We start from the raw sequence: 12183 nt of genomic DNA on the forward strand, positions 1-12183 counted from the left end.
ATCAATCAATCACCTGCGGTAGGTACGAGTTCCTTGCACAAATAAGCAAGAGGTAGACAATTCATACTTTGCGCCAATAGTCCCTAAAATTGTCAAAAAAAAGTAGAGTAAGCGCTTTGTATTTGTCAAACAAAAGGCTGATAAAATGTATAAGGTAAAGAATGTTTACCAATCCATCGTTTTGGTTTTAATAGATGCCTAGTTTTCCCTGACCTTCTAGATCTTTCTCTTGAGTCTAGCAAACCATATAATCTTTGCCACAATAACTTTTTCTATGATGTCATCACAAAATCGATAATAGGCGATCCTCCATGACCTTTTGAATATCAAAACAGCACAAAATCCCCAAAAGCCTACGACAATACCTACCCCTATGCTAACAAAAAACCCTGTCATTTTAAATTCATCATCTTTCTCTCTCTCCATCTCCGTTTTGGGGGGCACCTCATTTGTTGGACACGGTGATAGTGGTGGCCCACACAGGTTGTCATTACCAATATATATTGATGAGTCGTTGAGTGTCTGTAACTGAAAACCAGATGGTATCCTCCCTGATAAATTGTTGTATGACAAGTTTAGCTTGCTCAAGAAATTTAATGTCGATAAGCTTGAAGGCACTTCGCCAAAAAGTCTATTTCTGGACAAATCCAAGGATTCCAATTGTTTCAAAGCTCCAATCTTGTTGGGAATATTTCCTTTCAAATAATTACTTGACAAGTTCAAACTCACTAGTCCAAGGAGACGTGTCAATTCTTCGGTAATATCTCCAGATAGACTATTTACTGAGAGATCTATGACATTATAAAATCCAAGTGTCTTACTATTTTCAAGTTCCACTCCTTTTAGAATCATTACAATATTATCCCATATTGTTTCATCACCAAACGCTTCAGGAAAAATAATTTGATCACTAACATTATGTATCTTAGTCATTGCAGAAAAGTCCCCCAATGATCGTGGAATAGTCCCTGATAGATTGTTGTGTGAAAGATCCAAGTACTGAAGAGAACTATTGTTCGATATTTGTGGAGGGATATTTCCGTAAATCATATTTGAGTGTAATGATAGAATCCTCAAACTTGATAAGTTCTCCCCAAGCCATGTCGGTATGACTCCAGATAGTTTGTTATGAGCAAGATCAAGAACGACCAACGACTTCATCTTTTTCATGGTTGAAGGGAGTTCTCCTGACAAACAGTTATTCCTCAAGTGCAATGATGCAAGGAAAGGTATGTCACTCAGTGAGCTCGGAATTTCACCAGAAAAATTATTGTTCGAGAAATTTATGTACCATATAGACTTTGATGTATTCCCCCAACAATCATGAATATTGCCATGTAGATAATTGTTTGATAGATCAAGATATTCTAAACTTTCTAATTTGCAAAGTAAGGATGGAATGCTACCATTCAGAAAGTTATTTGAAATATCCAACCATATCAAATTTGACATATTCTTCTCAAGAACTGGTCCAGAAAAAGAATCGTTTGAAAGATCCAAAATCTGTAGGAATGAATTTGGCAACTTGCCCTGAAGTTGGTTATGAGAGAGATCCAAATAGTACATCTTGACTGTAATATTCCAAAACCAATCTGGGATAACATCTGAAATACTTGAATTAGACATTTGTAGCGAAGAAACGCTCTTATGGTGTTGAAGCCATGAGGGAAATTTTGGCCCCACTGGACAAGATGATATATCAATGTACAAGATGTTAGGAGGGAGCCATTGAGAAATAACATTCCAAACCAAGTTGTTGTGTGCCAGATTAATATACTCCAAACTTTCAACTTTAGTGAAAAGAGATTCAGTGATGACAAATGTGAAGGAATTATTGGCAATATCAAAAGAACGCAGGTTTGACAGTTTTCCAATACTTTGGGGAATATAGCCTCCGAGTTTGTTGTCAGCTAAGTATAACTCCTCCAGTGATGATAAACTCCCAATCGAGGAAGGAATGAATCCCGAAAATAAGTTGTCTGATAGATCAAGGAACTTTAAGGTCTTGAAATTACTAGTCTCTCCCAACCAAACTTGTAAACTTTCCTTTAATTGATTTCTACTCACATACAAGGCTTCCAAGCTATTGGCAAGACATCCTGTCAATCTCTCCCAACTACTAATAGAATTTCCTGATAACTGTAAAATCCTCAAATTGCACAAATTATTGAAACTTCTTGGAATCCTACCACCAATGGAATTGTAGCTCAAGTCAAGAAATTCAAGAGAAGTGAGATTTGCCATAGTAGATGGGATTGAGCCACTAAACTCATTTCCATGTAGATCAAGATGTGTAAGACTGTTGAAATTTGTCAACCTATTAGGCAAATCTCCTGTTAATTGATTTCTACTCACATCCAAGGTTTTCAAACTATTGGCAAGACATCCTATCAATCTCTCCCAACTACTAATAGAATTTCTTGATAACTGTAAAATCCTCAAATTGCATAAATTACTGAAACTTTTTGGAATCCTATCATTAATGGAATTGTAGCTCAAGTCAAGAAACTCAAGAGAAGTGAGATTTGCCATAGTAGATGGGATTGAGCCACTAAACTGATTTCCACTTAGATCAAGATATGCAAGGCTGCTGAAATTTGTCAACCAATGGGGTAATGTAGAATTAAAATAGTTCCAAGAAAAATCAAGGACATTTATAGATGTGAGGTTAGAAAATGGGAATGAGGAATGGATATTTCCTAACATGCAATCGCTCAAATGTAACTCTTTCAAAGAGGAAACCTTGTTGATTTCCTGCTGCCATTTCAGTGCCCTTGTAAGGTTTACCACCCTTGAGAGATCAAGGTATTGTAAAAAAGAGAGAGAGGAAAGCCAAGCAAGGTCATCAACAATACTAGTGGAATACAAGAGAGCATATTTGAGATCAAGAGTGTGCAAATTAGAGAGGTTCCCAAGCTGGTATGGAATCTTTCCAACAAAATGTGCATGAGAGAGATTTAGATATCTGAGATGTTCGAAAGAACCAAAATATTTGGGGATATGAGTCATATTGAAATTGTTCCAGCTCAAATCCAAATACTTTAGATGCTTCAAATGAATCAAAGATGAATCGATCTTACCACCCAAACTGGAGTTGAATAATGGGAACCCTTCGTTGTCCAAGTTTACATTCCGAAGATCCAGCATAATAACATGACCAGTGGTATTCATGCAGCCTACACCGGTCCAATTGCAACAATCCTCCCCTACCCACGAAGAGAGCATACTTGCAGGAACATAAAGGCCGTGTTTGAACTTGAGGAGAGCTTGTCTCTCTTGTTCATGACAGCCATTGACGTGAGTATTGAGAAAAAGAAGGAAAAGAACAGGTAAGAAAAGAAGAGCGAGAATTGAAGTACCCATTATGCTGATTGCAAGATATGGAGAAGAAAGAATTCCTTTGGCTATTTATAGATTTATCTAGGATGATTTATGGCCCGTCGAGTGGGTTAGAAAATTTGTATAGCCTTCTCCTGTCTTTGGCCCCAGAAGAATCAATCTGCACGTAAAGGCAATAAAAACTGGAGACCCCGAGTCGTTCGTTTACGAAGACACGGGTTGAGAAAATATATTTCTATATAGAAATTAATTGAAATGACGTAGGGACCTGACCGCACCCAGCAATTAATGACTTGACCGCATCTAGCATAGTGACACGTGTATTATTTTGACTTGCTGTTTTGGATAAAATAGTAAACAATAAAAGTAATTAACGACGTCGGTCACATGGTCACTCTTAGTACTTGTCTATAATGCTGGAAGGATATTATTCTTGGGGCCACAAAGCGTCTCAAGCTTTATTTTCCTGCATCTGGCCACTCAGCGTCTTGGAAGGAGGAGTCATTTGAAGCCCTCGACGACACGCTACAACTGTACCCAACAGCCATTTAGTCATTTTCCAACGCATGTTTTGGGCTAGAAATACTGAGAAGATAAGTCTTTTGCTGAAATGGACTACATGAAAGCAAATATAGAGCTGGTTGGTGATGGTCATTAATTTGGAACACTCACTTGCCCTCAGCGTGTTGGAAGGAGGAGCCATTTGATCCAAGAGAGTCCTAATCTACTGGTCCTGTTGCTTTCAGGCTATGACTTGACTTAGTAATTTTGAAATATTTAAAATATTTAACCATTTTAGTATTTTTTCTATCTTACATCAAAGAGTTCTTATACCAAATAGCCTTGTTTACAATGATTTATGGCCCATCCAATGGGTTAGAAAATGGAGACCCCAACTCGTTCTTTTCTAAAAGACCTTTCGGTGTCATAGCCTTCACCGTCCAATGGGTTAGAAATTTCTATCACCCGTCCAATGGGTTAGAATTTGCATAACCTTCCCCGTCTTTGGCCCCAGAAGAATCATTTTGCACATCAAGGCAATTAAAATGGAGACCCCAACTCGTTCGTGTCTAAAAGACCTTTCGGTGTCATAGCCTACCCCGTCCAATGGGTTAGAAAATGGAGACCCCAACTCGTTCTTTTCTAAAGGACCTTTCAGTGTCATAGCCTACCCCATCCAATGGGTTAGAAATTTCTATCGCCCGTCCAGTGGGTTAGAATTTGCATAGCCTTCCTCGTCTTTGGCCCCAGAAGAATCGTTCTGCACGTCAACGCAATAAAAATGGCGACCCCAACTCGTTCGTTTCTAAAAGACCTTTCGGTGTCATAGCCTTCCCAGTCCAATGGGTTAGAAATTTCTATCGCCCGTCCAGTTGGTTAGATAAGTCTTTTGCTGAAATGGACGAGTAGGGCTCCATGAAAGCAAATATAGTGCGGTTGGTGATGGTCATAAATTTGGAACACCCACTTGCCCTCAGCGTGTTGGAAGCAGGAGCCATTTGATCCAAGAAAGTCCTAATCTACTGGTCCTGTTGCTTTCAGGCGAAGACTTGACTTTTCACCATAGTTCAAGAAATAAATGCCCAATACTAACCGTTCATTGAACGAGGGGTCTCCATGGATTGTCCTGAAATATAATTTTTTAGTCTAGAAATATAAATGCACACTCTGCTGCCTCAGCTATCTTTGAGGCTACTTCGTTGGCCCTCTGGTTGAAATACTGCTCAAAGGCCCCTGGCAGAAACCTAGGGTTCAAGAAGGCAAAGAGAGTGGGCGGCGAGAAGATGAATAGAGGGGAACAGAGAAGAAGGATGAAAGATTGGCTTGAGAGGATGAACAATTTATACCATAGCCATTAATCATTGAACTCCAACAGATGAGATCTTTTGAGTCCATGTGATCAAACACTGCTTTCGCTTGACTTAGCCTCCCAAGTTTGCTGTAGAAGTCAATCAGAGCTGAGTTCAAAACGAGATGTTGGCTGTACTCCTTTCTATAAACATGGCTGTGAATGCTTTTGCCATGTTCCTCAGCTCCCATCAATGAACAGGCTTGTAATAAGCTTACAAAGGTGATCTCATTTGGCTTCTCATTAGCTGACTGCATCTGTTTTAAAGTGTTCAGTGCTATCTTTGGTTTTCCTGCTTGAGCATAAACTGAAACCATTGCACTCCATGCAACAACATCTTTGGGATGGAGAATATCAAACAAATGTCGACATGAATCTACCTCTCCAAAACCTGAGTACATCATTAAAAGTGTAGTTCCAACAGATATGGAAGAAGATAATCCACTTTTAACTATATAGCAATGCAAACCCAATCCAAAATGAGCTTCTTTCGTTTTTGGGGGTTTCATAAAACAGCCGAACTGCATCTGTTATTGCATTAACAGAGTAGAGCCCCAAGATAGCAGTAACTACAGAAGCTTCTAAATCCAACCCCGTTTTGATCACAAAGCTATGAACTTCACGTGTAAGATATTCTGAATCCACCAAGCTGATTGCTCGAGCAACGCTAACAATCGTCACATAATTAGGTCTTTTCCCTGCTAAAAGCATCGATTTGAATGACCCAATTGCTTCAACATATCTACGACTGCTCACCAAGCTAGAAATAGTCGAAGTCCAAGAGATAACATTTCTTGCAGTCATGCTATGGATGGGTCGTTGTAGATTGCCAAAATTTCGTCAAGTGGGTGTTGCTTGAAATGCCAAATTTCTTTGAGGCATATTGTCGAACAATGGCAGCAGCCGTGAGTCTCACCAAGGGAGTTCATCAAATCGGTAATAGCGGATTTGAAGAAGCCACGGATTCCGAGTCCTGACTACTTTGAAAGTGATAAAAGAAAAAGTAAAAACCATGAATTTTACTTCTGGCTCCTATGAAGAGGAAAACAGGATAAAAACGGATGAACTAGAAGAGGATATGCAAAAAGTTCGGTGACAGAAATCTATCTACGAGCCACAGAAGATTTGAACGGCAAGAGTGTTCAGCCACGGCCTCTATATGGGTTTCAAAGTATCAATTTTCCGTGGGAACTCTGCAGCGTCGCGTTCATCTTCGCAGTCTGCCATTAGCCAACAGCGACCAGCATTCTCAATGGGAGGGAGGCATCGGTTTCCTACACGATTGGTTGATTCCTTTGACGACTGGGAGAGTGGTAACAGCAGCATTCCTGTTGATCATGGTATTCGACGCGTACATGGTCGAGCCTTTCACAATTTCTATTACCCGCTACTTTTTTCAGTCGAGGGTTCCTTTTGTTGATCATGGGTTGGCTTTGCTTTGTTTCTTTCCAGGCGCTTTTTGTTCACTCTCAGGGTTAGTGCGTACTCAGAGGAAGAAGGAAAATCCCCGCAGTCTCCAGCATATGATCGACATTGAAAGCAACTGAAAGACTAAAAATTTATGTACTTTGTGCCTGCTGTTGCTCATATTATTGACAAGCAAAAGACAAAATATCGGATGAATTTATAATTTTTGGTCTTCGGTTGCAAGATGTTTGTGTGCAGTTCTCATTGCTGCAGTCGAATTTCATTTTTCTCGTTTCCACTTCTCCGCATATAAGCTTATTCTGCTCTTCACCCCATCGGTTTTACTAGGTTCATGTGTACATTTCTTAATTCTACCCGGTGTTAAGTGACGCAGGAAGAGTGGTGGATCTTCTCATAGAGGATGCTGTGACCAGTTTTCACTGCTCAATGATCCAGCATAGCTCAACCTTCTTGTGTCAGTATTTCGGACATGCTCTGTTTTAATTCCTTTTCACTGTTCTTCCCTCTATCTGGATCGGATATGTTCGAAATGGGCAACCAAATCAGTAGTATGAAGCCTCAAATTTGTGAAATCCATTACTTTGACATCAGTGGAGAGGCCCCTGGGAGGATTTTTATCAGCCCTTCTCGTACATTTTGTTGGTAAGTAGAACTCTACTGTACTGATCTTATGTCTCTTGACTCTGTTTGTTTGTGGTGTTTAGCATCTTTTACTTTTTCTTGTGTCAATACAGCTCTCCTTTTTCAGTTGAATGCAAGTCTATAATTTTGAAATAAGATAAGAACATGGATAATATCATCTAGCATCAAGCTACATTGTGCAATCTTCTAAACCTGCTAGCTTCTCGTAGCTTCCATCCTTCTTTTATGCACGTTTCTAGTGTGTCAGTTAATTATTATCTACTTCTAATGGTTTGAAGGTAATAGCATGACTTGTTCCTAGCCTGCTAATTGGTTCTTGAGAAATGGTTCCCTCGGATAATTCCTCTTCAAGGTTTATGTAGCTATATATGGTCTGTATCACTGTGGATCTAGCTGCAGTAACTACCTAAAATGCATGATGCAGTACTTTTGCCACTTCTTATCATGAGGGAATCAAAAGAAAAATTGCTTCTTGAGGCAAAAATAAGTTTGGAAGAGGTAATCAAGTTAGGCTCAGTCAGAGGTTAGATGTCACTCTCATCTAGTTTCGTTTGTACTAATTCTAGGAAGGAAGCATCACCTGTTTCTGTTCACATCATGCAATTTGAGAATCGTACAAACTTTTTCTTGTATGAGAGTTTGCACATCCAAGTATGCTCTAAAAGATGAATTGTCCTTTTTTTACTGCCTCAAATGTGTTTCTTAATGCATTATATAACCTATGATAGTTGGAAGAGTGAAGTGATGAATGATGGTTATTGTGAGGGAAATAATCTTATTGAATTGTAGTTTGCAATGAATTCATTTATGTCAGTCTCATGTAGTTTCTCTTGGACTAATTCTAGGAAGCAAGCATAACCAGTTTCTATTCATATTATCCAATTTGAGAATTGTACAAAATCCTCTATGTATGAGATTTTGTACATCCAGTATGTTGTCAAGGTTGAATTGTTTTTTGTTGCTTCAAAAATTACTTTGTTGTGTTTCTTAAGGCTTTATCTAACCTAGCATATTTGGAAGAGCGAAGTGATAAATGATTGTTATTGTGAGGGAAATATTCTTATTGAAAACTTTTATGTCTAGCATGTTATACGTTTGCAATGAATTGTTCAAAATCTATTACAACATGGATAAGTTCCGATTTGTGAATTTAAGATGTCATATCTTTACATTTTATGCTTGCTATATATACGTGATTACCACGTCCTCCATCAGATTATGGGTGCTAGAAACATTGAATTTGTCAATTCATATTTTGCAACTAGGTCATATTTTACTTTTTTAACTATGAAATCTTTTTCCTGTTTGTCCTTGAGTCATGTTTTGTGCGATTTGTATTTTTCTTGACTTCCTCTATTATAATGGAGACATGTTCTGGTCCTTGTTTTAAACTATCACAAGGTTCATGAATCACTCTTAGATTGAGAAGCAACTTCTTGGCTTCAACATCTACTTGCTTCATCTACACTTTTGGTATTTGATTTTTTTATTTCATTGATGAAATCTACAGGTACTAATCTGAGCATTTTCAGACTATTCTAAGTTGGTTGTGAATGTCTCTCCTCTCTTAAACAGTTGGACGGAAATGATTTTGCGAGTGTCCATTCCCTTGTGCATTGGAAAGTAAAAGAATCTCACAGATGATACTAGCAACGAATATTCATTGATTTCTTCCTGCAAATCTTGGTTGGTCAAGCATTGGCTGAAAGCCAGACAGATTCAGGCATCCAGAAGAGAACTGGAGGGAACCTTTCTATCATTTGATTGATGTAAAAAAAAATGGTAAAAAACTCTAGTCTCTGTGATTGGTCAAAATCACCTAAACCAAAGATGTAAATGAGTACTTCAGGAAATGGCAAACACAGAAGTTGTTTGTTTGATGGGAAATTCAGAGAAACCTCCGAGAGAGGAAGATTTGACAAAGATGGCTATGCAGTAGATGATTTTGCTACAATTGTGACTTCTAAGTTGATTGAACCTCCCCATGATTCATGTCATAGTTCAGTTCATGTTGATTGAGAACAATTGATGTTGTAGTGTGTTGTTTTTATGATGCTTGAGGCGCATGGTGATGGAAAGAAAAGGTATGTTGAGAGTGGAGAGTGGAGGAAATTAAGAGAGGGAGGTTGAGGTTGGTAGACACGTAAGTTGCAATGTCAATCCTGTTGGTCTCTTGGGAAGAGATTGATGATATTCTTTTATTGCAAAAGGAAGAAGAAAAAAAAAAAGAACAGCTGTAATATAGTTGAAGTTCAACATTCATCTTGTACATAAATTTATTGATCTTGACCGTCATTACATGTTTTAAGCTGGCTCAGGGAGCTAAAATAAGGGATATTCAGTCCTTGCTGTCTAATAGGGATGGAAACTTGCCCAATGCAAAATTGATTAGGATTTGGTCTGGGTGAAATGAATTTAGAAAAATATAGTGAAAGAAGGAAAAAGAAAAGCAACCAATACAACAACGATAAATATTGGTGAAAATTTGAACATCCTATGATTATGAATGCTCCTGCTCTGTTGTTGCTTCTTCCGTTTCAGCTTCTTTTGTTTCTTGGCTCTCATCCTGTGCTACCTCCTTCTCTTTCTGAGACTCCCCTGATACTGCAGCAGAGTTGCGCTTCATCAAAGATGCCTTAAGGACATGGTTGTAGCTTCCTTTCTCCTTGAACAATTGTACGAAATGGGCCTTGCAGTAAAGAACACCATCCATTGCAGCATAGGATGAAAGAGTGAGGACACAACCTCGATGGGCACACTTGAACAGGATTTATGATATGATTCCCCTTCCAGAGTTACCTGTTACAGCTTCCAGAAAAAAAATTCAACATTTCTCAAAACATGAGCACTAGTATGAGTTAGATTTTAAGAAATAATTTTAGCAAACAAGGAATAGTTTCAACTGGATGAAAGGACAATCCAAGCCTCCATGGAGGTTTAGACTCATTTAGGCCCTCTTGATGTTTCTTAGCAGCATGTACTCAGAGAAGCCAATTGCCTAGCTGATTCTCTCGCCAAAGATGGCGTCTCTCTTTCGTCCTTTGTTTCTGGGTCTCCTTCCCTATTCCTTGAATGGTCCTCTCTGTTTTGGATTGCTTTTAGCAGTTTAATAAGATTTCCCCATTTAAAAAAAAATACAAAATAAAAGAAAAAAGGAATCGGAGATTGGTGAACAAACTAGGTAATGTGATGGTTAATCTAGTTAGCTTTCATATCTCTGGTCATCATGATTTCTTTTTAGGTATGTACTAGATATCTCATAGAAGAATCTTGACAAAAAAGAAAAATTACCCCAAAATCATTGAATGTTTCATTTATTTTGTTCCAATGTATGAACATATTCCTAAAAATGCAGTAGTTATATGAATCTCTTATTAGCTCATATATATGAAAACTAAACTCATTTGGATCAACACAAGAGAACAAAAAAAGTGATAGACCTTTTCTAGTAGATATGCTATTTTCTGTCTTGGGTCCCAGAGAAGAAGGAAGACAATTTGCTGGGCTGCCTACTCTGTGAGGTAAATGATCCAACTCATGTGTGAGCATTCTGGACAAGTAAAGTGAAGAAAAACTCCATTGCAGAAGATAATGTTACAACGTACCAGATCATTTAACTTTACAGAAGATTTTCCATCTGGAAAGTCATAAAACTGCACACATGAGAAAAATACCCACAAAAGAAAGAGAGAGAATCGGTTTCAAGTATTAGAAAACCCATGTAAGGAAAGAGCTTGGAGAGTTCAAAGTATGAGAAAATCCTCACGCTGGAAATTCTTGGAGAGACTTCCTGTCTCCTTGAAGAGTTGTTCAAAGTGAGGCTTGAAGCAGAGGACTCCATCCATGGAAGAGTAGTTACTCATCTAAAGATATCCATCATCAACAGAATTAAAAAAAATTAAAACATATACAACAAATATAAATCATGTCAGGTTTTGCTCAAGAGCTTATTTGAAATGGGTCATACTGATTTCAACAATACAACACTTCTACCCAGAACAACAAGAAAAATAAAAAATACTAACCAGTTTGTCCCTCCACAACGGCTGCATTTGACGCAGGACTTGTGATAGGCCACACCATAAGCAGATAACATATCAACCATGTAAACGGTCCTATCACATGCCTTGCACTTCTCCAAAGTCCCAGTGAAAGCCATCTTGAAAAATCAATACTCGAAGGAACAAATAAACAAACAGATGATAGTATGTAAACATGAAAACCTCTGCAAAAGGGAAGGCCAGGTTCTTGGGTACCAAACCCTCCACCCCCACTTATCTACTTGTAAAAATTAATTCTCTGATTTAAAGAGTATCGGAATTGGTATCAGGTAACGTACCCTCCACCCTCTCCACCGTCTCCAATAAATGGGAAATGGACCCCAGCCCAAGCAGCGAAGGCAGGGAAGAAGAAGAAGAATAGAAGAAAGATCTCTGTGAATGGGACTTCCACCTCTCCACCCTCGTCTCCACCATCGCCGTTCACTCCGCCGTCTCCGATACCCTCGGCGTCATGGAGATCGATCCTTCTGGCCAAATCCTCGCCACTGCTGGAATCGCTCGGAAAATTTGGATTGACACTCTCAGGTCGTTGGTAGGAGAGAATGTGATCAAGATGGAGTCCGCGTAACTACGAAGTTGGATCACAGCTATGCATGCGAGTCTTTATTCTTTAAGGCTAATCGTGCGAATTCTCCTGGACCTTCTTGGGCTGAAACGAAGGACGAACCATATTCTCTTAAGAAATTCATGCAAGAAGTTTCGTGACTGTAGGTTTCGTATTTGAAGCTACAGTCATATAATAATTGCTTTCTGTCTTTCCGCTCATTATGGGAAATCGAACTGCTGGCAATCTAGGTCTGCTTGTTCTGCTTGGAAGAAAAAACAGTCTCTACAAAGAACCCCAAAGAAATAAAAGAAAGAAGA

The 12183-nt window shown here is 38.7% G+C and overlaps 1 protein-coding gene and 1 pseudogene across 1 annotated transcript; both read right to left on the minus strand.

Moving 5' to 3' along the window:
- Positions 1 to 216: 216 nt before the first annotated feature.
- On the minus strand, positions 217 to 5992 carry LOC137944518 (receptor-like protein EIX2). The gene is made up of 5 exons (XM_068790203.1): positions 5641 to 5992; positions 5187 to 5579; positions 5007 to 5073; positions 2510 to 2590; positions 217 to 2299 (listed from the first exon to the last, which is right to left on the minus strand). The coding sequence occupies exons 1-5, from the start codon at positions 5990 to 5992 to the stop codon at positions 217 to 219; spliced, it is 2976 nt and encodes a 991-aa protein (XP_068646304.1).
- A 3766-nt stretch (positions 5993 to 9758) lies between these two features.
- Positions 9759 to 11417, minus strand: LOC137944520 (LIM domain-containing protein PLIM2a-like; annotated as a pseudogene).
- Positions 11418 to 12183: the final 766 nt, after the last annotated feature.

This window comes from Aristolochia californica, unplaced genomic scaffold, assembly GCF_029961685.1.
Source record: "Aristolochia californica isolate CCGP_79_NKW_82.1479 unplaced genomic scaffold, dmAriCali1.0.hap1 SCAF_11, whole genome shotgun sequence".
Lineage (NCBI taxonomy): Eukaryota > Viridiplantae > Streptophyta > Magnoliopsida > Piperales > Aristolochiaceae > Aristolochia > Aristolochia californica.

Coding starts and splice junctions, on each gene's coding strand:
- LOC137944518 (XM_068790203.1), bottom strand. CDS start 5,992: ATGACTGCAAGAAATGTTATCTCTTGGACTTCGACTATTTCTAGCTTG. Junction 5,074..5,186: donor TTCAATGATTAATGGCTATG/GTATAAATTGTT, acceptor GGTTTCTGCCAG/GGGCCTTTGAGCAGTATTTC. Junction 2,300..2,509: donor GCAAATCTCACTTCTCTTGA/GTTTCTTGACTT, acceptor AAATTTCAACAG/TCTTACACATCTTGATCTAC.